Consider the following 24,067-nt stretch of genomic DNA (forward strand, 5'->3'; position numbering starts at 1 on the left):
AATATTAGTAGAATACCAGAAAAATGTTAGTAAAATATCAAGAAAAAATATTAATAAAATGCTAGAAAAATGTTATCAAAATAATAGGAAAAAAATATTAGTAGAATACTAGAAAAATGTTAGTAAAATATCAAGAAAAAATATTTATTAAAGACTAGAAAAATGTTAGAAAATAATCTGAACATATATTAATAAAATTCTAGAAAAATGTTGGAAAATAAACTGAAAAAATATTAATAAAATACCAACAAAATGTTAATAAAATAGGAAAAAATACTAATAAAATATTAGAAAAAATGTTAGTAAAACATCTGAAGAAATATTAGTAAAATAACCAGTAAAAATCAAATCAAAATCAGATCAAAATCAAAAATTATTCGTAAAGTACCAGAAAATGTTAGTAGAATACCGGACAAAATATTAGTAAAATACCAGAAAAATGTTAGCAAAATAACAAAATTTTCTGGTATTTTACTAATTCTTATAAAATAACAAGAAAAAATATAAGTCAACAATACTAGAAAAATGTTAGCAAAATATCCCAAAAAATCTTAATAAAATTCCAGAGAAATACGAGTAAAATATTAGTAACATACTTTAAAAAAAGAGTAAAACATCTTTAAAAATATTAGAAATACATCTGAAAATATATTAGGAACACGTGAGAAATGTTTTAGTGGCATATCAGAAAAATATCAGTGAAATCTCTGAAAAATATGATAATAAAATGTCTGAAAAGTCATAGTTTAATATTCCAAAGACTTCAGTGACATTCCAAAACCTAATCATTATGAATGAAGTGAAGAATGTAAATTTTAGACCTTTTTAAGGAAGCAGAAAATTTAACATTTGGATTCTCAGCAGCTAAAAAATACTGAATTTATTAACGAGACAATCGACAAGTTCAGACTTTATGTTAAGAGTGAATAATCTGTGTGTTAATGTGTGTGCGTATGTTTGTTTGTGTGTGTGTGTGTGTGTGTGTGTGTGTGTGTGTGTGTGTGTGTGTGTGTGTGTGTGTGTGTGTGTGTGTGTGTGTGTGTGTGTGTGTGTGTGCAGCAGTGCAGAGTGTGTGTGAGAGCCGACCAGGTGTGTGTGGTCGCGGTCGTTGTGTGGATCAACCAGGTGGGAAACACACCTGTGTGTGTGATCAGGGATTCCAGCTGAACGCTCAGAGAACAAACTGCCAGGGTGAGACACACACACACACACACACACACACACACACACACACACACACACACACACACACACACACACACACACACACACACACACACACACATACATTACTAATATTAAGGTATTTATTTATTTATGTTACAAATGTGTTTGTGGAAATTTCAAGAATATTTTATTATTATTATATTTTCTTAACCCTCCTGTTGTCCTCATTTACGGGCACCTCGTCTGAAAAAAATCCAAAAATTCAGCAAAAAAAATCCCCAAATTTCTGAAAATTTGCAAAACCTTCAGGAAGAAAATTCCAATAATTCCTTAAAAGTTTCCCTTAAAAGTTTTATTTGAAAAATATCCCATAAATTTAGCAAGAAAATTCTTGTAAATATTTTTTAAAAATTAGTAAAAATCTTCCAAAAAAATCCTAAAAATATCTGAAGTGATTACATATATATGAGTAAAACTTCTAATTCAGATAAAAATCAACCAAAATCCAGTAAAATTCACTGGATTTTGGTTGATTTTTATGTGAATGTTCTTAAACATTTTTTGAAACATTTGTTTTCCACCAAAAAATGTTCAAAGATTTTCCAAAAATGTTGAAAATGTGGACATCAGAAGTTTCACTGTGAAAATATATTTTTTCCGCATTTTCAAACTTTAAAACAGGTTAATTTGACCCGCAGGATGACATGAAGGTTAAACAAAATAAGAATATTTCACTAACTTTATATTTTTAAAATTTTTATTTTATTGTTTGTTTGTTTTTTAGAATATTTTTTTCTGACATTTTACCAACATTTTGCTGTTTTCCATCATTATTTATCAGATTATTTTGTGTGTTTTACTAATGTATTGGGAAGAATATTAAAACTTTACTAATAATCCTGTAGCTTTTTGCACATTATTTACTTGATTGAATATTTTCCTGATTTAATCTTTTATACATATACTTTTCTAATCTTTTACAGTTTTTTATAGAATATTTGACTAAGCTGTTTCTATTTTGCAGGTATTTCTTTGTACAGTCTTTCATACATTTTCATTTTTTCCCTGCGTTCTTTATTTCCAATTTAAAATCCTCTCATGGGTTTTACTGACTATTTTTATTATTTTTATTCAGCTGATTTTTATCCTATACTTCCCAATAATTTTTGACATTTTCTATGCAACGGTGTGTATTTAAATCGTGTGTTTGTTTTGTGGTTGTGTGTAGATGTGAATGAGTGTGTTCAGACTGCAGGTGTGTGTTCGGTTGGAAAGTGTGTGAACAGCGCTGGAAGCTTCAGGTGTGTTTGTCCGTCTGGATACAAGAACAACAACCAGCAGAACGACTGTCAAGGTAAAATATCAGAGAAATGTTAGTTAAAATGTTGGTGAATATCAGAAAACATGAATTATAATATTAAAATTATTTGTAAACTATCACGTTTATTAAAATGTTGAGCATTAATAATATTTTTTAAATTTATTTGATTTATTTTTGCACATTTTACTTCAAATTTAATATATTCTTCATATATAGCCGTTGTTTTTTGCACATTTTATTTAGTTTTTAATTTTTAGAAGTTTATTAAATGGATTATTTTTATATATATAATTGCTGGATATGTTTCTTACATGAGATACATTTTTTGTTGGGTATTTTACCAATATTTTGCAATTTTCTGTCATTATCTTACAGATTATTTTGTTTATTTCACTAATATTTATCTGACATTTTACTAATGAAATTTGGTGGCTATTAAATATATTATATTTGGTGAAAGACTGATCAAATATGAGCAAAAGGTCATTTTTAGGAATTCCTTGAAGAATTTCCTGGACATGAACTGAAAAATACCAAAAAACTTCAGATGTAAGCAGGTTGTTTGTTTTTATTTATTTCTTTATTGATTTTCTGCTATGAATCCTCAGACATCGACGAGTGCCAACAGAATCCCTGCAGCAACGGTCGCTGTGACAACACGCCAGGTAGCTACAGGTGTGTGTGTCGCCTTGGTTACAGACTCACCGGAAACACCTGCACAGGTAAAGAAGAACATGATGTTTGTTGTCTGTAATAACATTAAATAAATCTGTATTTCATTCAATTACCTCATCCCTCCTAGTTCTGCTGCTTTTCCAGGTTCTTTTTATTGATTAATTATTGATATTATTGACATTAGAAACAACTTTTTCCATTATTGATTAATTATTTTATTCATTCACCACTGGAAAAGAATAAAAACACATTAAAGTAGGGACTTTACTGTAATATGAGACAAGAAAAAGACACAAAATCTCACTTTTTTTTGAAACTGCAACCATCAAATGTTTATTTAACAATAAAGAATTGATTAAAAAGTCCTGTTTAAATCTGATATTATTTAAAAAATGACTGCATAAACTGACTTTAACGTCTCTGCAGGTTTTATTGACTTTGATAAAACTGTCTCTGACCAGTAAAATGTATTTTTATCGTATCTCTGAGGGTCTGAATCGTGTTTTTCCAGATGTGGACGAGTGTGTGGATCCTGTGCAGTGTCCCGGTCAGGAGTGCATCAACTCCCAGGGTTCGTATCGCTGCGTCTCCTGCCAGCCTGGTTTTGGACTCCTGAACCGGATCTGTACAGGTAAAACTCACCTGCTTTATGTCCCCAGAATACTCAGTACAATGTTTACTAATGATGAGCAGAATATCTGAAAAAAAGTCAGAAAAATGGTATTGAAAACATCCGAAAAATATTAGTGTGGCGTCTGAAAAAAATTATGTAAATGTTCAAAAAATGTTTGAAAAATTATGTAAAAATCTGTAAAATCTATTTTAAAAAATAAACAAAGAAAACTAAAAAATATGTTTTTTAACCGCAGAAAATATATTACTGTAATATCAAAAATAATAGTGTGGCATCTGAAAAAATTTGAAGTAAATATTAAAGAAAAAATTGAAAAATTATGTAAAAATCTGTAAAATCTATCTTTAAAAATAAATTAAAAAATGCAAAAACATATCAATTTTTTAAATCGTGGAAAATATATTACTGTACTAACAAAAATATTAGTAAAATTATTTAAAAATCTGTAAAATCTGTGTTTAAAAATAAATAAAAAATGCAAAAAAATATTTAATCGTAGAAAATATATTATTGTAGTATCAAAAATATTAGTGTGGTGTCTTAAAAAATATGATGTAAATGTTCAAATAATATTTGAAAAATTATCAAAAAAATCTGTCAGATATATTTTAAAAAGAAAAAAAATACTAATAAAAAATTTGTGTGGCGTCTGGAAAAAAAAGATGTAAATGTTCAAAAAATATTAGTAAAATGTTGAAAAATTCTTTAAAAATCTGTAAAATCATTTTTTAAATAAATAAAAAATACTAGTACAATATCTTAAAAATATATTTTTTAATCGCATTGAAATATATTTTTGTACTAAAAAATATTAGTGTGGTGTTCGAAAAAATATGATGTAAAAAAATTAGAAAAAATATTTAAAAATCTGTAAACTGTATTTTAAAAAATAAAAAATATACTATTAAAATATCGAAAAAATGTTTTTTTAATCACAGAGAAAACATTATTGTATTAACAAAAATATATTAGTGTGATGTCTGAAAAATATATGATGTGAATGTTCAAAAGATATTAGTAAAATCTTGAAATATCATTTAAAGAGCCTGAAAATCTATTTTTTAAATAAAGAAAAAAATACAAATACAATATCTTCATAAACATGTTTTAATCGCAGAAAATATGTAATTGTAATATCAAAAAATATATTTAAAAAAATCTAAAAATATTTTTTAAAACAGTTTTAAAACTATCAGCAAAAATATATGAAAAATATTAATGAATATATTTTAAAACCTCTTTTAATACAGTGTTCACTTGTTCCATTTGGCTTTTTATATTGCCTAAATTAAAAATAATATCCATCACAGATGATCCTTCTGAATGTATTTATTTATTGTTGTATTTATTTGTTGCTTTTTAAACTCTTAGTTTTTACTAAAAATAGGAAGAATTTTCTAATCTTTTGAGAACTTTCATGGAAATTTTTTTTCATAATCTCAAGATATTAATAACATTTATTTAAAATATATTTTTCTGTCATTTTCTTTATTTTTCTTACATTTTATTATTTCTCCGAGCCAATAAAAACACAAAGATCCTCCTCCTGGTTCTCCTCAGACATTGATGAGTGTCGTCAGGCTCCCTGCTCCAACGGTCGCTGTGAAAACACTCCTGGAAGCTACCGCTGTGTCTGTCGCCATGGTTACAAGCTCCAGAACAACACCTGCACAGGTAAACGTCCCTAAAGTTAGCATAGCATCACCTTAGCTCATTAAAATGCTCACTGGATGTTGTTGTTGTTGGCTAACAGTTTCCACCTGTTTCCAGTCTTTATGCTAAGCTAAGCTAACCCGCTGCCTGTAGCTCCAAAATTATTTAAGAGTTATTTATTATTAATCAATCAATTAATCAATTAATCAATACCTGCTGTGTGTGTCCAGATGTGGACGAGTGTTCAGAACCGTCTCAGTGTCCAGGACAGATGTGTGTGAACTCTGTGGGGTCGTACAGGTGTGTGTCCTGTCGGCCAGGATACACACTGACCAATAGACAATGTACAGGTAAGTACACACACATAAATGCACACAAATACACACTGATACACACATATATACACTCACCAACAGACAATGTACAGGTTAGTACACACACATAAATACACACAGGTACACATTAGGGCTGGACCCGAATATCCGAATATTCGGTTGTGACGGTGGTGTCCCTGTATTTGTTTTGATCCAAATATTGGGAGTTTCCGTCCTCCTGATGTTTAGTGTGAACAGAAATAACCTGACTGAAGCTCTGCTGTCTGCAGATGTTAATGAATGCGAGGCTGGAGACGCTTGTCCTGGTCGACGGTGTGTGAACTCTGAAGGCTCCTACAGATGTGTGGACTGTCAGCAGGGATTCAGGGCCGTCAACGGAGACTGTTCAGGTTCATTAAATATCCCAACTATCCTTGAATATATTCCGTTAAATGACCTAATTATCCTTAGACAGCCCAACTGTCCTTAAATATTTTCCTTTAAATGTCACTATGTCCTTTCAGTGTTCTCACTTCCCCTAAATATCCCCTTAAAATCTTCACTTTAATGGGCTGAACTGATCTGCTGACGTCTGACGTTACGGTGAGCGTATTGCGTCACTTCCTGTTGTAGCGCTGTGTTGTGTTCTGTGACTGTTGTAGCTTATCCACTCCATCTAATTTGATATTCATTAAATCTGTGTGTAGCGGTAATATTTGAATCGTAACATACACTCGTTTTCTTCACGCACCCTCTCAGTACTTAATTCTAAGTTAATCTGTTATCTCTGTCCGCTAGCCTAGCACTTAGCAGTTAGCATGGCTTCTCCCTCTTCTTCTCCTTCTCTTTCCTGCTCAGTGTGTCACATGTTTAGTTACTCCTCTGCCTCCTTTAGTGATAACGATACCTGTAATAAATGCAGTCTGTTTGTAGCTTTGGAGGCGAGGCTCTCTGAATTGGAAGCGCGGCTCCGCACCATGGAAAACACCCCGCTAGCTGTTAGCCAGGCTCCCTTAGCCGGTGCGGACCGCAATAATATAGCTGCTAGTGTAGCTTCTGCTAGCTGTCCCCTAGCAGCTCCCGAGCAGCCGGGAAGTCAGGGTAGCTGGGTGACAGTTCGTAGGAAACGTAGTCCTAAGTTCAAGCCCGCTGTCCCGGCACACCACAAACCGCTTCACGTTTCTAATCGTTTTTCCCCACTCAATGACACACCCGCTGAGAAACCAACTCTGATCATTGGCAGCTCCGTAGTCAGAAACGTGAAGCTAGCGACACCAGCGACCGTAGTAAAATGCCTCCCAGGAGCCAGAGCGGGCGACATAGAAGCAAATTTGAAACTGCTGGCTAAAGATAATCGTAAATACAGTAAGATTGTTATTCATGTCGGCGGTAATGACACCCGGTTACGCCAATCGGAGGTCACCAAAGTTAGTGTGGCATCGGTGTGTAACTTTGCCAAAACCATGTCGGACTCCGTAGTTTTCTCTGGACCCCTGCCTGATCTGACAAGCGATGACATGTTTAGCCGTATGGCATCGTTTCGCCGCTGGTCGTCTACGTGGTGTACTGCAAACGACGTTGGCTTTATAGACAATTGGAGCTCTTTCTGGGGAAAACCTGGTCTGATTAGGAGAGACGGCATCCATCCCACTTTGGCTGGTGCAGCTCTCATTTCTAGAAATATGGCTGATTTTATTAGAACTCCTAAAGCATGACAACCCAGAGTTCAGACCAGGATGCAGAGTTGTAGTCTTCCACACCTCTCTGCAGTTTCCTCTCAGCTGTCACCCTCCAGTAATTCAGTTAGCTTTATTGAGACTGTGTCTGTCCCCCGACCACCAAAATTCAATAAATTAAGCAAATCAAAAATAAACAAAAGACATAGTAACCATAAAAATCTAATTAAAATTAATACCACTATTTCAACTGAGCGAAGAAACAGGACAATTAAATGTGGTCTGTTAAATATTAGATCTCTCTCGTCTAAATCTCTGTTAGTAAATGATTTGATAACTGATAACCAGATTGATTTGTTCTGTTTGACTGAAACCTGGTTGCAGCAGGAAGAATATGTTAGTCTAAATGAATCAACTCCTACTAGTCATACTAACTGTCACGTTCCTCGAATCACAGGCAGAGGAGGAGGAGTGGCAGCAATTTACCTCTCTAGCTTAAAAATGAACCAGAGACCTAAACCTAGTTACAGTTCATTTGAAAATCTTACTCTCAGTCTCTCTCATCCAGATTTAAAAGCTCAGAAACCAGTTTTATTTGTTGTTGTATATCGTCCTCCTGCTCCTTACTCTGAGTTTTTATCTCAATTCTCAGACTTTTTATCTGATTTAGTGCTCAGCTCAGATAAAGTCATTATTGTGGGTGACTTCAACATTCATGTTGACGTGGACAGTGACAGCCTTACGACTGCTTTTAATTCAATATTAGACTCAATTGGGTTTTCTCAACATGTAAATAAACCAACTCATAGTTTTAATCATACCCTTGACCTCGTTCTGACTTATGGCATAGAAATCAAACAGTTAACAGTATTTCCCCGGAACCCTCTTCTTTCTGACCATTTTATGATAACATTTCAATTTACAACAATAGATTGTATAGGAGTTAAGAATAAATATCATTACAGTAGATGTCTGTCTCACAATTCGGTGACTAAATTTAAGGAAATAATACCCTCTCTATTTAGTCCAGCACCACTTACTGATATAATGGAAGGGAAATATTATAATTTTACCCCCACAGAAGTGGATTATATTGTTAATAATGCTGCAGCCTCACTGCGTACAGCACTTGATAGTGTTGCACCTGTAAAAAAGAAAGTTCTATCTCAGAGAGGACCTGCTCCTTGGTATAATTCCCAGCTGCGGACTTTAAAGCAGGCCTCCCGAAAGCTGGAAAGGAAGTGGTATTCCACTAATTTAGAGGAAGTTTATGTAGCTTGGAAAAATAGTCTAGTAATTTATAAAAAAGCTCTTCGTAATGCCAGGACAACATATTATTCATCTCTAATAGAGGAAAACAAGAACAACCCCAGGTTTCTTTTCAGCACTGTAGCCAGGCTGACAAAGAGTCAGAGCTCTGTTGAACCTTGTATTCCTTTAGCTTTGAGCAGTAACAACTTCATGAGCTTCTTTACAAATAAAATTATTACGATTAGAGAAAAAATTACTCTGGCCCTTCCTGCAAATGTCACAGATGTATCATCGAGTACAGATACTTTAGAATTGGCTGTAAGACCAGATGGATATTCAGAATTTTTCACCCCCATACATCTCTCTGAACTCATTTCAATAGTTTCTACATCCAAACCATCAACATGTCTTTTAGATCCTATCCCAACTAGACTGTTCAAGGAGGCTTTACCTTTAATTAATTCCTCAATGTTAGATCTGATTAATCTCTCTCTAGTAACAGGTTATGTACCACAGGCTTTTAAGGTTGCTGTAATCAAACCTTTACTTAAAAAGCCCACTCTAGATCCAGATGTTTTAGCCAACTATAGACCAATTTCCAACCTCCCATTTCTCTCCAAAATTCTGGAAAGAACAGTTGCAAATCAATTATGTGAACATTTACAAAGGAATAGCTTGTTTGAAGAGTTTCAGTCAGGCTTCAGAGTGCATCATAGCACAGAAACAGCTCTGGTGAAAGTTACTAATGACCTTCTCATAGCGTCAGATAATGGACTGGTCTCTATACTTATTTTATTGGACCTTAGTGCAGCATTCGATACAATCGACCACAAACTTTTATTACAGCGACTAGAACATTCTATTGGCATTAAAGGGACAGCACTGGACTGGTTTAAATCCTACTTATCAGACAGGTTCCAGTTTGTGCATGTCAACAATGACTCTTCTGAGCATACTAGGGTTAATCATGGAGTTCCTCAGGGTTCTGTCTTAGGACCAATACTGTTCACATTATACATGCTTCCCTTAGGCAACATTATTAGGAAGCACTGTATTAATTTCCATTGTTATGCTGACGACACTCAATTGTATTTATCTATGAAGCCAAATGAAACTAATCAGCTAGCTAGACTGCAAGATTGTCTTAAGGACATAAAGACCTGGATGACCTATAATTTCTTACTACTAAATTCAGACAAGACTGAAGTCATTGTATTTGGCCCCAAACATCTTAGAGAATTGCTTTCAAAGCATATAGTTACTCTGGATGGCATTACATTGGCCTCCAGTACTACTGTGAGGAACCTCGGTGTTATCTTTGACCAGGACATGTCCTTTAACTCGCACATAAAACAAATCTGTAGGACTTCCTTTTTCCACCTGAGAAATATTGTGAAAATCAGGAACATCCTGTCTCAGAGTGATGCAGAAAAACTAGTCCATGCATTTGTTACTTCTAGGCTTGACTACTGTAATTCCTTATTATCAGGTTGTCCCAATAGCTCTCTGAAACATCTACAGCTGATCCAAAATGCTGCAGCCAGAGTACTGACGGGAGTTAGCAAGAGAGATCATATTTCTCCTATATTGGTTTCTCTTCATTGGCTTCCTGTTAAATCTAGAATAGAATTCAAAATCCTTCTTCTGACATATAAAGCTCTTAACAACCAATCTCCATCATATCTTAAAGACCTGATAGTACCATATTATCCTAGCAGAACTCTTCGCTCTCAAACTGCAGGCTTACTTGTTGTTCCTAGAATCTCTAAAAGTAGAATGGGAGGCAGAGCCTTCAGTTATCAGGCACCTCTCCTGTGGAATCAGCTCCCAGTTTGGGTTCGGGAGGCGGACACCCTCTCTATTTTTAAGACCAGGCTTAAAACCTTCCTTTTCGACAAAGCTTATAGTTAGGGCTGACTGGGGGACCCTGACGGGGTATGCTGGTGTTTTCATTTGCACAACTGACTTCCCCTCTTGACGTCCCTTTAGTTTGCCCCTAGTTATGCTGCTATAGGCCTAGGCTGCTGGGGAACCTCTCTTGATGCACTGAGCCCTTCTCTAACTACCTATGTATTTACTACATATACCATTATTGCATTACATTCACTCTGTTTCTTTCTGTGTCCTTTCTCCGAGTGTCCCTGGTCCCAGAGCTGGATGCTGGATGCTTCAGATGTGTGGCTGTGTTTTATGGTCCTTGTGTCCCACCCCCCCACCTCTCTATCTCTACCCCTCTATCTGTATCCCTCTATCTCTACCTCTACCCCTCTACTTCTATCCCTCTATCTCTACCTTTCTACCTCTTCTGTCCCTCTCAACCCGCCCGGCCAGCAGGCAGATGGGTCCCCCCACATTAGAGCCGGGTTCTGCTCGAGGTTTTTTTCCCTGTTAAAAGGGTGTTTTCCTTGCCACTGTCGCCTTTTGGCTTGCTCTGGGGGTCAGGCATATGGGTTCTGTAAAGCGTCTCGAGACAATTTGACTGTAATTGGCGCTATATAAATAAAATTGAATTGAATTGAATTGAATTAATCTTTTGTCTCAAATATCCTCATTAAGTCCTCAAACATCCTACCTTAAATGTCCTCACTACTCCTAAATGTCCTTCACTTTGACTTCCCTTAAACATTGTAACTGTCCCTTAAATGTCAACACTTCCCTCCTTGTCCCTAAAATCCCCTAAAAATCCTTAAATATTCTCCCTTAAATGTCTTCACTTCCCTTAAATGTCATAAATGTCCTTAAATGTATTAAATGTCCTTGAACATTCTTCCTCAAATGTCTTCATTTCCTTTAAATCCCCTTAATGTCCTTAAATATCCTGAATGTCCTTAAATATTCTCCCTTAAATGTCCTAAATGTCCTTAGACATTCTTCCTTAAATGTCCTCAATTCCTTTCAATCCCCTAAATGTCCTTAAATATGCTGAATGTCCCTAAATATTGTGCCTTAAATGTCCACACCTCCCTTAAATATCCTAAATGTCCTTAAATATTCTTCCTTAAATGTCCTAATTGTCCTTAAATTTCCTAAATGCCCTTAAATATTCTCCCTTGAATGTGCTAATTGTCCTTGAATATCCTACATGTTCTTAAATATTTTCCCTTAAATGTCCTCACCTCCATTAAAGATCCTTAATGTTCTTAAATGTTCTCCCTTAAATTTCCGAATTGTCCTTAAATGTCCTAATTGCCCTAAAGTATTCACCCTTAGATGTCCTAATTGTCCTTAAATATCCTATATGTCCTTAAATATTCTCTCTTAAATGTCCACACTTCCCTTAAATATCCTTAAAGTCCTTAAATGTCTTCACCTGCTAAATATCCTACCTTAAATGTCCTCACTACTACTAAATGTCCTTCACTTTGACGTCCCTTAAATATTCTAACTGTTCCTTAAATGTCACCACCTCCCTCATTGTCCTTAAACGTTTCCTTAATGTCCACACTTCCCTTAAATATCCCAGCTGTCCTCAAATATTTTCCCTTAAATGTCCCTATGTCCATTCAGTGTCTTATCTAGACTGAACACTGAACTGAGACCTGCTGTTGAGGCCCAAAGTGAAGCTGAAACACCCTGACTGACAGGAAATCTGACCTCCATGTTGTTGATGTTTCTGCTGCAGATGTTGACGAGTGTTTGAAGGTCGGTGTGTGTGACGCAGAGCGAGTGTGTGTGAACACCGTCGGCTCGTTCAGGTGCGACTGTCAACCCGGATATCGAACTTCCGGACTGGGGAGGCAGTGCAGAGGTGAGAGCGTTGAGTTTAACCATAATTAACATTAATATCTTCATTAATACGCTGATCATTTAACCTGCTGTGTCCTCAGACATTAACGAGTGCTTGGAGGGAGACTTCTGCTTCTCCAGAGGTGAATGTGTCAACACACCTGGATCCTTCACCTGTGTTTGTTCTCGGGGATTCACACTGAGCGACAACAGGACCGCCTGTCTCGGTGAGTCCCAGTAAAACCAGCAGTGAAACCAGCAGCAGCCCAGTGGTCCAACTGGGACCAGTGAGGCATTTAGTTTGTCTTTAACTGGACCTTCTATGTTGACAAACTGTAGCAATAAGCTCTGTCCGTCCGTCCGTCCGTCCGTCCGTCCGTCCGTCCGTCCGTCCGTCCGTCCGTCCGTCCGTCCGTCCGTCCGTCCATCCATCCATCTTCTTCCTCTTATCCGGGGTCGAGTCGTGGAGGCAGCAGATGAAGCAGGTCATTCCAGACGTTCCTCCACCCAGCAACACTTTCCAGCTCTTCCTGGGGGAGCCAGAGGCGTTCCCAGGCCAGATGAGATACACAATCCCTCCAGTGAGTTCTGGTTCTGCCCCGGGGTGTTCGGAAAACCTCCAAAGGAAATCTTCCTTGAGGCATCCCAATCAGATGTCCAAACCACCTCAGCTGGTTCCTTTAGAGGTGAAGGATCAGCAGCTCTACTCCAAGCTCCCTCCAGATGTCTGAGCTTCTCCTCTATCTCTAAGGCTGAGTCCAGACACCCTACGGAGGAAGCTCATTTCAGACGCTTGTATCCATGATCTCATTCTTTGGGTCACTACCCACAGCTCATGACCCTATGGTCCCCAACCCGTGAGGGTTGGAATGTAGATGGATGGTAAATTGAGAACTTCTCCTTACAGTTCAGTTCCCTCTTCACCACGACGGTTCGGTACAACGCCTTCATTACTGCTGACGCTGCACCAATCCTCCTGTCCATCTCTGACTCCATTTTCTCATCACTCATGATCAAGATCCCAAGATACTTGAACTCCTTCGCTTGGGGAAGCAACTCCCCCCCAACCCAGAGGGAGCAATCCACTGGTTTTATTTATTTTTTTATTTAATTGTTTATTTAATAGGGACAATGCAATTAACATAGCTTCAATACAGTTCATGAATCCGATGTGTTGCATGTAGAGTTTTAGCTACAGCTAATTCTCAACTCCTGTCCCTAGTTGGGCTTTTAAAACAACCAAAACATACAAGATCACAATCCTTTAAAAGTACAATATACAAAAAACCTAAACAAATACAACCATAACTTACAGAATTAAGTTAAAAATCCTCACAAATCTATAAAACAAAAGCAAGAAGGAAAAGAAAAAGTAAAATGTTACAAATCAATCCAAATTAGCTATTTAAACTACAACACTTTAAAAATGAGTACAGCTCTGGTTTGCTTTAAGCCACACCTTAACTTTTTTTGTGAAGGTTTTAATATTAGTTATTTCTGGCCGTTTCCGGCAGAGAACCATGGCCTCGGACTTGGAGGTTCTGATCCACATCCCCGCCGCTTCACACTTGGCTGCATACTGCTCCAGTGCTGCTGAAGGTCTGGTGAAACCAACAGAACCACATCATCTGCAAAAACAGATGTGATCCTAGCCCCTTTTCGACCAAAGAGCACCAGGTGCTAGGTTGGTTCAAAGTTGAGAGCCAGTGCTTTTTTGGTTCAAATCTCGTGCCGCCCCAGAACGGGTTTGTGTTTCCATTCAGAAGGAGCAAAGTTGGAGCTGCGTCATTGCGCCACCACAAAACGTGTGTACGTACTGCGTACGTAGCCGTTCAACAGCGTTCACGCCGTACGGAAACCCACACAACAACAATGGAGGACTTTATTGGAGTGGTGTTCATGGCTTTGCTAGTGTGTCTCGCCATCGCTGAACAGCAAAACCTTCTGTTAGGGGTTACTCATCGGCGTCGCCGTTCCAATGCCCGGCGATCACGTTTGAGAAGAAAGGTAATTATCAAAGACGTTTGGATACTTAACAGTAAACGTGCTAGCGTTAGCTTAGCTACTTAGCTTCGACTACGCTTGCATTGATTACTTAGCGGTTAAACGCGCAATAAGTTGATGATCATATCTATGTTTATCTTTTTAGATGTTTTTAGATGTCACCCCGCCCTCTGCCCGTGACGTGCTCGGCTCTCAACTCTGGCCAACTCTGGCCCAGCAACGAGTTGGTGCCCGAAACGGCCCCAGTTTTTGGAGCCCGGAGCCGCAGCTCCGGTGGTCGAAACACAAAAAACCGGCGCCAAGTCGGGCGCCGGCTCCAACTCCGAACGGGCTCCACCCCGGTCAAAAAGAGGGTCCTGAGGTCCCCAAACCAGACACCCTCCTCACCCCGGTTGGGCCTTGAGAGCCTGTCCATGAAGACCACAAACAGAATTGGAGACAAAGGACAGTCCCGGTGGAGTCCAACAACCACTGGAAACGAGTCTGATTTTGTGCTGAGTATGTGGACACAGCTCTCGCTTTGGTTCTACAGGGACCAAATGGTTCGTATCAGCGAGCCCAGTACCCCATACTCCCTCAGTACCCCCCACAGAGCCCCTCGGGGGACACGGTTGTAGGCCTTCTCCAGATCCACAGAACACATGTGGACTGGCAGGTCGAACTCCCATAACCCCCTCGGCAGCTCCTCAAGAGTAACGAGCTGATCCACTGTTCCACAACCAGGATGGAATCATTACTCCTCCTGAATCTGAACCTCCCTTCCAGTACCCTAGGGTAAACTTTCCCAGGGAGGCTGAGAAGTGTGATACCCTGATAGTTGGAACACACTCTTCGGATCCTCTTTTTAAAAATAGGAACCACCAACCCGGTCTGCCACTCCACAGAAACCCTAACAGTGCCCACGCAACATTGTAGAGATGTGTCAGTCATGACAGTCCAACAATGTCCAGAGCCTTCAGCATCTCAGGGTGAATTTCATCCATACCTGGTGCCACCGAGGAGCTTCTTAATTACCTCGGCAACCTCTGCCACTGATATGGATGTAGATTCCCCCGAGTCTTCAGGCTCTGCCTCCTCCACAGAGGACATGTTTACCGGATTCAGGAGTTCCTCGAAGTGCTCTTTCCACCGCCCAACAGTGTCCCCAGAATGGGTCAACAGTTCTCTGCCCCAGTTGTACACAGCCTGGGGAAGGGCCTGCCTCCACTTCCTGAGGCGTCAAACGGTTTGCCAGAACTTCCTTGAGGTCAACCGAAGTCCTTCTCCACAGCCTCTCCAAACTCATATAGCCGGCTAAAGGGGACCTCGAACCTCCAAAAAAGTCTCAAAACTCAACTTTGCAGTGACTATAGAAGCTCGATAAACATCTAAATGTCTGGTTGAGGTGTTCGGTTGCATTAATGAGCTGTTCCTAATAATTAGTGTAAATAATTATTATGTTTTCTGTGCAGACGTGGATGAATGTTTGAAGTCGGGCATTTGTTCAGATGGTCGCTGTTTAAACACTGAAGGATCTTTCCAGTGTCAATGTGAAACCGGCTTCACGGCGAATCCAGAGAAGAACGCCTGCCTCGGTACGCTAACACTAACACACACTAACACACACTAATACACACTAATACACACTAATATACACTACTACACACTAATATACACTACTACACACTAATATACACTACTACACACTACTACACACTAATATACACTACTACACACTACTACACACTAATATACACTACTACACACTAATATACACTACTACACACTACTACACACTAATATACACTACTACACACTACTACACACTAATATACACTACTACACACTAATATACACTACTACACACTACTACACACTAATATACACTACTACACATTACTACGCACCTTCATTCCTGAGCTGTAAACTAAACCTCACTTTAAGCCTCCGCTGTGTCCATAAAAGACCAGAATAATTTAACTAAACGTCCTCATCGTCCAACAGTGTTCTCAGTTTTCTTTCCCTAAATATATCAAAATGTCCTCACGTCTTCAGAATGACCTCACTTCACTTAAATATCCTGGTTTTCCTTAAATATCTGCTCTTTCCTCACGTTCTCTCCTTCCTCAGTAACCCTAGAAGGACATTTTCAGAGTAATGCTACTGTTGATCTCTCCTCTTGCTCATTATAAGCACCGATCATACAGACTGTATCTTGTTTTTATTCCAGAATTGAATCGGCTTTTTGGATGTTCCAACATTTGAGATGATGATATTTACAAATTTGTTTACTTTAGTTTTTATGTCAAGGAAAAAAATACTTTATATTATGAAAATGTGTTGTTTTTATATGTTTCAGAGTATAAAATTATGGTATGTCCTTGCTTCTCTTAAATATCCTAACTGTCCCTAAATATTTTCCCTTAAATGTCCTTATGTCCATTCAATGTTCTCACTTCCCTCAAATATCCCCTTAAAATCTTTACTTTTATGTCCTCTTTTCCCTTAAATATCCTCATTGAATCCTCAAACATCCTACCTTAAATGTCCTCACTACTCCTAAATGTCTTTCACTTAAACGTCCCTTAAATATTCTAGCTGTCCCTAATTATCCTTCCTTAAATGTCCTCACTTCCCTCCAACATCCTAACTGTGCTTAAGAATTTTCCCTTAAATAACCTAATTGTCTTTAAATGTCCTCACTTCCCTTAAATATCCTAAAAGTCTTTAAATATTTTCCCTTAAATGTCCCCACTTCCCTTAAATATCCTAAAAGTCCTTAAAATTCTCCTTTAAATGTCCTAATTGTCCTTAAATATTTTCCCTTAAATATCCTAAAAGTCCTTAAATATTTTCCCTTAAATGTCCTCACTTCCCTTAAATATCCTACAAGTCCTTAAATATTCTCCTTTAAATGTCCTCATTTTCCTTAAATATCCTAAAAGTCCTGAAATATTCTCCTTTAAATGTCCTCGCTTCCCTTAAATATCCTAGAAGTCCTTAAATATTCTCCCTTAAATGTCTTCATTTCCCTTAAATATCATAAATGTCCTCAAGTATCCTCCCTTAAATGTCCCCACTTCCCTTAAATGTCATAAAAGTCCTTAAATATTCTCCCTTAAATGTCTTCATTTCCCTTAAATATCATAAAAGTCCTTAAATATTCTCCCTTAAATGTCCTCACTTCCCTTAAATATCCTAAATGTCCTTAAATCCACCAAAAGTCCTTAAATATTCTCCCTTAAATGTCCCCAATTCCCTTAAATATCCTAAAACTCCTTAAATGTTCTCCCTTAAATGTCCTCACTTCCCTTAAATGTCATAGTTGTCCTTAAATAGTCTCCCTTAAATGTCCCCATTTCCCTTAAATATCCTACAAGTCCTTATATATTCTCCCTTCAATATCCTCACTTCCCTTAAGTATCCTAAATTCCCTGAAAGTCCTTAAATATTCTCCCTTAAATGTCCCCAATTCCCTTAAATATCCTAAAACTCCTTAAATATTCCCCCTTAAATGTCCCCACTCCCCTTAAATATCCTAAAAGTCCTTAAATATTCCCCCTTAAATGTCCCCACTTGTCGCACACCTTCAGTGTCCTGTGTGCTTTTGTGTCTTTGTGAGGACGTCTCTGAGTTTAAACGTTTCCATCCAGACCCGTGAATCGTCTCATCTCTAACGAACTTCTTTCTCTCGCAGACGTGGACGAGTGTGTGTCGTCTGGCGGTTCGGTTTGCGGGTCACAGCGATGCGAGAACACGATTGGCTCGTACCGCTGCCTCACTTCCTGTGAACCTGGTTACCAGGCGACGCTGGGCGGCGGCTGTGTGGGTGAGTCTGAGTGCAGGTGATGAAGGTGAGTGTGTTTTTATTCCACCTACAGAGGTTTAAACACTTCTGTCTCTGTCAGATGTTAACGAATGTGGAAACACCACAGTCTGTGGAGAACATGCCTTCTGCCAGAACCTCATAGGAACCTACCTGTGTGTCTGCGACCAGGGATTCACCTCCACCGTCGACGGGAAGGCCTGCGAGGGTATGTTAGAGCTGGAGGGAGTACTCTGATACTTTAGAGTATAATACTAGGGCTGAGAATCCAGAAAATAACAAAACTGACAGCACAGACAATCAGGATGAAGATTAAATGTCCTTAATTCTCAAATATTTTTCCCTAAATGTCCTCACTTCACTTAAATATTCTAAATGGCCTTAAATATCTCCCTTAAATGTCCTGACTTCCCTTAAATATCTTAAATGTCCTTAAATATCTCCCTTAAATGTCCTCACTTCCCTTAAATATCCCAATTGTCCATCAATATATCCCTTAAATGTCCTCATTTACCTCAAATATTCAAACTATCCTTAGATAGCTTCACTTAAATGTCATGGCTTCCCTTAAATATCTTAACTGTCCTTAAATATCTCCCTTAAATTACTTCACCTCCCTTATATATCTTCATTGTTCTTAAATATCTCCTTAAATGTCCTCACCTCCCTTCAATATCCTAATTGTCCCTAAATATCTCCCTTAAATGTCGTCACTTCCCTTCAATATTCTAAATGTCCCCCTTACATGTCCTCACTTCCCTTAAAGATCCTGATCGTCCTTAAATATCCTCCCTTAAGTGCCTTCATTTGCCTTAAATGTCCTCACTTCCCTTAAAGATCCTGATCATCCTTAAATATCCTCCCTTAAGTGCCTTCGTTTGCCTTAAATGTCCTCATTTCCCTTAAAGATCCGAATTGTCCTTAAATATCTCCCTCAAATGTCGTCACTTCTCTTAAATATCTCCCTTAAATGTCCTCACTTCCTTTAAAGATCCTAATCATCCTTAAATATCCTCCCTTAAGTACCTTCATTTGCCTTAAATGTCCTCATGATGTTTTTTTGCGTCCCAGATGAGGATGAGTGTGTGTCTCTGCCGGGTGTTTGTGGTTCTGCTCGCTGTGAGAACATGGAGGGTTCCTTCATGTGTGAATGTGACCGAGCCGGAGAAGAGTTCGACACGACGACCAAACGGTGTGTCGGCACTACAGGACACGGTAAGAAATACTGTCACGGTAGGCAAAGAAATGTCCTCACAGTGTAGAAAAATGTCCTCAGAGTGTAGTAAAATGTCCTCAGAGTGTAGAAAAATGTCCTCAGAGTGTAGTAAAATGTCCTCAGAGTGTAGAAAAATGTCCTCACAGTGCAGAAAAATGTCCTCACCATGTAGAAAAATGTCCTCAGAGTGTTGAAAAATGTCCTCACATCTGTAAACTGTAAAATTTGGCTAAAGAAAAGATGTTAGTAAAGAACATTCTGTTAAATTTAGTTTATTTTATTTTGTTCGATTTTAAAAAAAAAAAAAAATTACCCCCCATGCAAACAAATGTCCTCAGTGCATAAAAATGTCTATACTGTGCAAAAATGTCCTTGCAGTGCAACAAAAATCATCACATTGCAAGAAAAATGTTCACACAGTGCCAAGAAATGACCTTATAGTGTGGAAAACTGTCCTCAATGTGTAGGAATATCATCACAATGCAAAAAAAAAGTGTCCGCAGAGTGCACATAAATGTCTTTACACTCCAAAGAAATGTCTACGCAGTGCAAACAATGTCCTCGCAATGCAGAGAAACATGTTCATTGTGCAAGCCAACGTTCTCCTGGTGCAAAAATGTCCTCAAAGCAAACATAGGTCCTCACGGTGCAAAGAAATGTCCTCACAATGCATAAATGTCTTTTTTTTTTAATGTAGTATTGACTGGAGGGGTTCCCCCCGACTACCACACTTCCTCCTCTGCATCCTCCTCTTCTTCGTCATCCTCCTCTTCGTCCTCCTCGACCTCCGGGTCGTCCTCCTCCTTCCATGTCAGCGTGGTGGAGTTGTCTCCGATGCTTCCTCCTCTACCTGCAGCCCGACCAGGTGAGCTGAGGGAGTGCTACTACAACCTGGCCGAGAGAGGAACCTGCAGCCTCCTGGCCACCAACACCAGCCAGCAGGAGTGCTGCTGCACGGTGGGGGAGGGCTGGGGGCTGGGCTGCCAGTACCACACCTGTCCACCTCCAGACACAGGTGAGTCAACCTGCAGGAAGCTGCGACATGGAGGTCTAACTCAGAGATGTTTTAGTTCATAATCTGACGGCCAAGGTTGGTCTGTGTTGCAGCCGAGTTCCTGTCTCTGTGTCCCAGTGGGAGAGGATATATCACCGCTGGACCTGGAGCCTTCAGCTACACAGGTACAAACACACCTTTATGTTAAATCAATACTTATTACTCCAACTTCAGAATCAGCTTCATAGAGCAAATTATAGAGTCTGAGGTCAGTGGTTGTAGCATAACGACTCCTGAATCTGGAAGGTTCAGTCTCTGGTGGATCAGTCCTCCTGGATAAAACTACACCATGAAGACTAAAGAACCAAGAAACTCAGAGAAAAGGTTGTTGAAATGCATCAGTCAGGATGATACAAGAACATTTCCAAGTTCCTGAAGATCTCTTGGAGTCCAGTTAAATCCATCATTAAGAAATGGAAGGAAGATGGAACTTGAATAAATCTGACTAGAGCAGGACGTCCTCAAGACCTGAAAGAGACCGAGAAGAAAGAGACTAGTGATGGAAGCCACCAAGACTTCTATGACTCCTCTGAAGGAGTTCCAGCTTCAGCAGCTGAGATGTTAGAGACTGTTCATCCAACAACTGTTGTCTGTTCTTCACCAGTCAAAGTTTTATGGAGACTAAGAAGAAGACTCTGTTGGAAAAAACTCAAATCTGGACTAGAGTTCACCAGAAGACATGTGGAGACTCTGAAGACACCTGGAAGAAGGTTCTTTGGTCTGAGGAGACCAGGATGGAGCTTTATGTCTATCAGACTAGATGATATGTTTGATGGATACCAAACACTGAACATCATCACAAACACACCATCCCCACTGTGAAGCACAGTGGTGGCAGCATCATGATGTGAAGCACGGTGGTGGCTGTATAATGATGTGAAGCATGGTGGTGGCAGCATCATTATGTGAAGCATGGTGGTGGCAGCATCATGATGTGAAGCATGGTGGTGGCAGCATCATGATGTGAAGCACGGTGGTGGCTGCATCATGATGTGAAGCATGGTGGTGGCATCATCATTATGTGAAGCACGGTGGTGGCATCATCATGATGTGAAGCACGGTGGTGGCATCATCATGATATGAAGCACAGTGATGGCAGCATCATGGTATGATGCATGGTGGTGGCAGCATCATGATGTGAAGCACGGTGGTGGCAGCATCATGATGTGAAGCACGGTGGTGGCATCATCATGATGTGAAGCACGGTGGTGGCATCATCATGATATGAAGCACAGTGATGCAGCATCATGATATGAAGCATGGTGGTGGCAGCATCATTACCCAACATACCTGCTAACCCACTAATCTCACTCCACTCTGTGACAGATGTGGACTAGCGTCTCTTTTTCTACCTGTGTTTCCAGATGTGGATGAGTGTAAACGTTTCCTGCCAGAGGTGTGTAAAAACGGAGTTTGTGTCAACAACATCCCTGGATACAGCTGCTATTGTTCCAGCGGATACGTTTACAACAGTACCCTGCTGGAGTGTATCGGTAAGAAAACACACAATAACACATACTAAACGGTGCGTTGAAACCACAAGAACATTTTACTGATGGTTTTCATTTTGTTCTCAGTTTATAAACATGCACTTTACTTGAAAATTAAGTTCTCAGCTGAAGTTGTTTTTAAATATTATCTGCAGTTTTTTGTGTAAGTAAAGTGTTTTGTCCTCTTTGTTTCAGATCATGACGAGTGTGAGGAGGAAAGTTGTGTTGGAGGAATTTGTGTCAACACTGTGGGTTCGTATTACTGCAGCTGTCAGCATCCTCTGGTGCTCGATGACACTCAGCGAAACTGTGTGAATTCCTCCCACCTGACTGTGGGTAAGATTGCTGCCTCCCTTACTCTGGAACTACAGCTGTATAAAATCATGTCATCTGCATAGAAATTAATGTTAAAGCTGGTAAAAATCATATCATCTGCATAAAAACGAATGCTAAAGTCGGATAAAATCGTATCATCTGCATAGAAATTAATGTTAAAGCTGTTAAAAGTCATATCTTCTACATAGAAACACATTTCTTAAAGTTGTATAAAATCTGCTCGTCCACATAGAAACGAATGTTAAAGCTGGATAAAATCATATCATCTGCATAGAAACAAATTTTAAAGTTGTACAAAAATCGAATCATCCGCATAGAAACAAATGCTAAAGCTGTATAAAATCATATCATCTGCATAGAAACTAATGCTAAAGCTGGTAAAAATTGTATCATCTGCTTCAAGACAAATTTTAGCTGTATAAAGTCGTGCCATCAACATAGAAACAATTTTAAAGTTGTATAAAATCAGATAGAAAGGAATGTTAAAGCTGTATAAAATTGTATCATCTGCATAGAATCGAATGTTAAAGCACTAACTAGGAAGACAAAACGTGACATAAATATTGATGAACTTGCAGCTCGGCATCCCTGAAGTAAAGAGCTTAATTCTGCACCTTCAGCCGTCGTCTCTTGTTGTTGTTTATCGCCTCTGTCGTTGTTTATCTTTTTGATGCTGTCAGACGAGAACCTGTCGGTGTGCTGGCAGCAGGTCACGGCGGACCTACTGTGTCAGAATCCTCTGCTGGGAGCTCAGGTCACCTTCATGGACTGCTGCTGCCTCTATGGGGAGGGCTGGGGGATGGGATGTGCCCTCTGCCCCTCCTCCGACTCTGGTAAACAACAAACAAACAAACAGAAAAACACCACAAGCATGTGGCAAAATGGCCACAAGAAGTCAAAAATAACAACAAATGACCACAAAGATCTTATTTTTTGGTATGTTGACTGCAAAACAACAAAAAGTGAACTGTAATTGTTTTTTTTAGAATAGTTTTGGTATTTTTTATGTCCTATATTTTCGTACAGATAAATGAAGTAGTTATTGTTTCTAAAGTTGAAGGTTCTTCTTCAGATTAATAATAAAACTACTTCCTGTTTCTCTACAGATGACTATGCCAACCTGTGCAGCTCCTTTCCTCCTCCTCCTCTTTATCCGGAGACGTTTCCAGACTCGACCAGATCAGAACCTGGACTGGGACCAGGACCAGGACGAGGAGGAGTCAATGGTACACCAGGAATATTTACTTTATTTTAGTTTGTTTCTGATTGTCCAAAGATGAGTTTGATTTGTTTGTTTCCTCTCCTTGTTTCCTCTCCTTCTTGTCTCATGTTCACTTTTTGTTGTTTCCTTTTTACCTCAATGCTACTTGATTCCTCTCATCGTCTTGTTTCATTTGTTCTCCTTGTTTTCTCATCTCGTTTCCTGTTTGTTTGCTCTCCTTGTTTTGTTTCCTTGTTTTCTGTCTTTGCTTCCTTTTCTTGTTTCCTCTCCTTTTTAAATTTCCTTTCCTTGTTTCCTCTCATATTCTTTTTTCTTGCTTCTTCTTTCTTTGTCTTCTTTTCTTGTTTCTCTCTTGGTTTCCTTGATTCTTCTTGTCTTTTCTCCTTGTTTCATTTCCTTGTTTCCTCTCCTTATTTCCTTACTTTGTTACCTCTTCTGATATCCTCTCATTGTTTCCTCTCCTTGCCTCCTCATCTCCTTGCCTCCTCATCTCCTTGCCTCCTCGTCTCCTTGCCCTCTGGCC

The 24,067-nt window shown here is 38.8% G+C and overlaps 1 protein-coding gene across 7 annotated transcripts in view; it reads left to right on the forward strand.

The window, feature by feature from the left end:
- LOC111586965 (latent-transforming growth factor beta-binding protein 4) overlaps nucleotides 1–24,067 on the forward strand; it is an 84,687-nt gene that overhangs the window by 53,853 nt on the left and 6,767 nt on the right. For 6 of the 7 annotated variants that reach the window (XM_055012000.1, XM_055012001.1, XM_055012003.1 and 3 more), the window contains 19 exons: nucleotides 1,060–1,191; nucleotides 2,396–2,521; nucleotides 3,097–3,210; nucleotides 3,675–3,794; nucleotides 5,358–5,471; nucleotides 5,681–5,800; nucleotides 6,055–6,174; nucleotides 12,314–12,439; nucleotides 12,519–12,644; nucleotides 15,873–15,995; nucleotides 18,098–18,229; nucleotides 18,309–18,434; nucleotides 19,298–19,441; nucleotides 20,140–20,457; nucleotides 20,550–20,621; nucleotides 21,861–21,989; nucleotides 22,182–22,322; nucleotides 23,003–23,155; nucleotides 23,429–23,548. In XM_055012000.1, the coding sequence (XP_054867975.1) occupies nucleotides 1,060–1,191; nucleotides 2,396–2,521; nucleotides 3,097–3,210; nucleotides 3,675–3,794; nucleotides 5,358–5,471; nucleotides 5,681–5,800; nucleotides 6,055–6,174; nucleotides 12,314–12,439; nucleotides 12,519–12,644; nucleotides 15,873–15,995; nucleotides 18,098–18,229; nucleotides 18,309–18,434; nucleotides 19,298–19,441; nucleotides 20,140–20,457; nucleotides 20,550–20,621; nucleotides 21,861–21,989; nucleotides 22,182–22,322; nucleotides 23,003–23,155; nucleotides 23,429–23,548 (2,556 nt within the window). The remainder of the gene's footprint in view (nucleotides 1–1,059; nucleotides 1,192–2,395; nucleotides 2,522–3,096; nucleotides 3,211–3,674; nucleotides 3,795–5,357; nucleotides 5,472–5,680; nucleotides 5,801–6,054; nucleotides 6,175–12,313; nucleotides 12,440–12,518; nucleotides 12,645–15,872; nucleotides 15,996–18,097; nucleotides 18,230–18,308; nucleotides 18,435–19,297; nucleotides 19,442–20,139; nucleotides 20,458–20,549; nucleotides 20,622–21,860; nucleotides 21,990–22,181; nucleotides 22,323–23,002; nucleotides 23,156–23,428; nucleotides 23,549–24,067) is intronic. The other variant, XM_055012002.1, reaches the window with a different exon arrangement.

Source organism: Amphiprion ocellaris, chromosome 7, assembly GCF_022539595.1.
Source record: "Amphiprion ocellaris isolate individual 3 ecotype Okinawa chromosome 7, ASM2253959v1, whole genome shotgun sequence".
Taxonomy (NCBI): Eukaryota; Metazoa; Chordata; class Actinopteri; family Pomacentridae; genus Amphiprion; species Amphiprion ocellaris.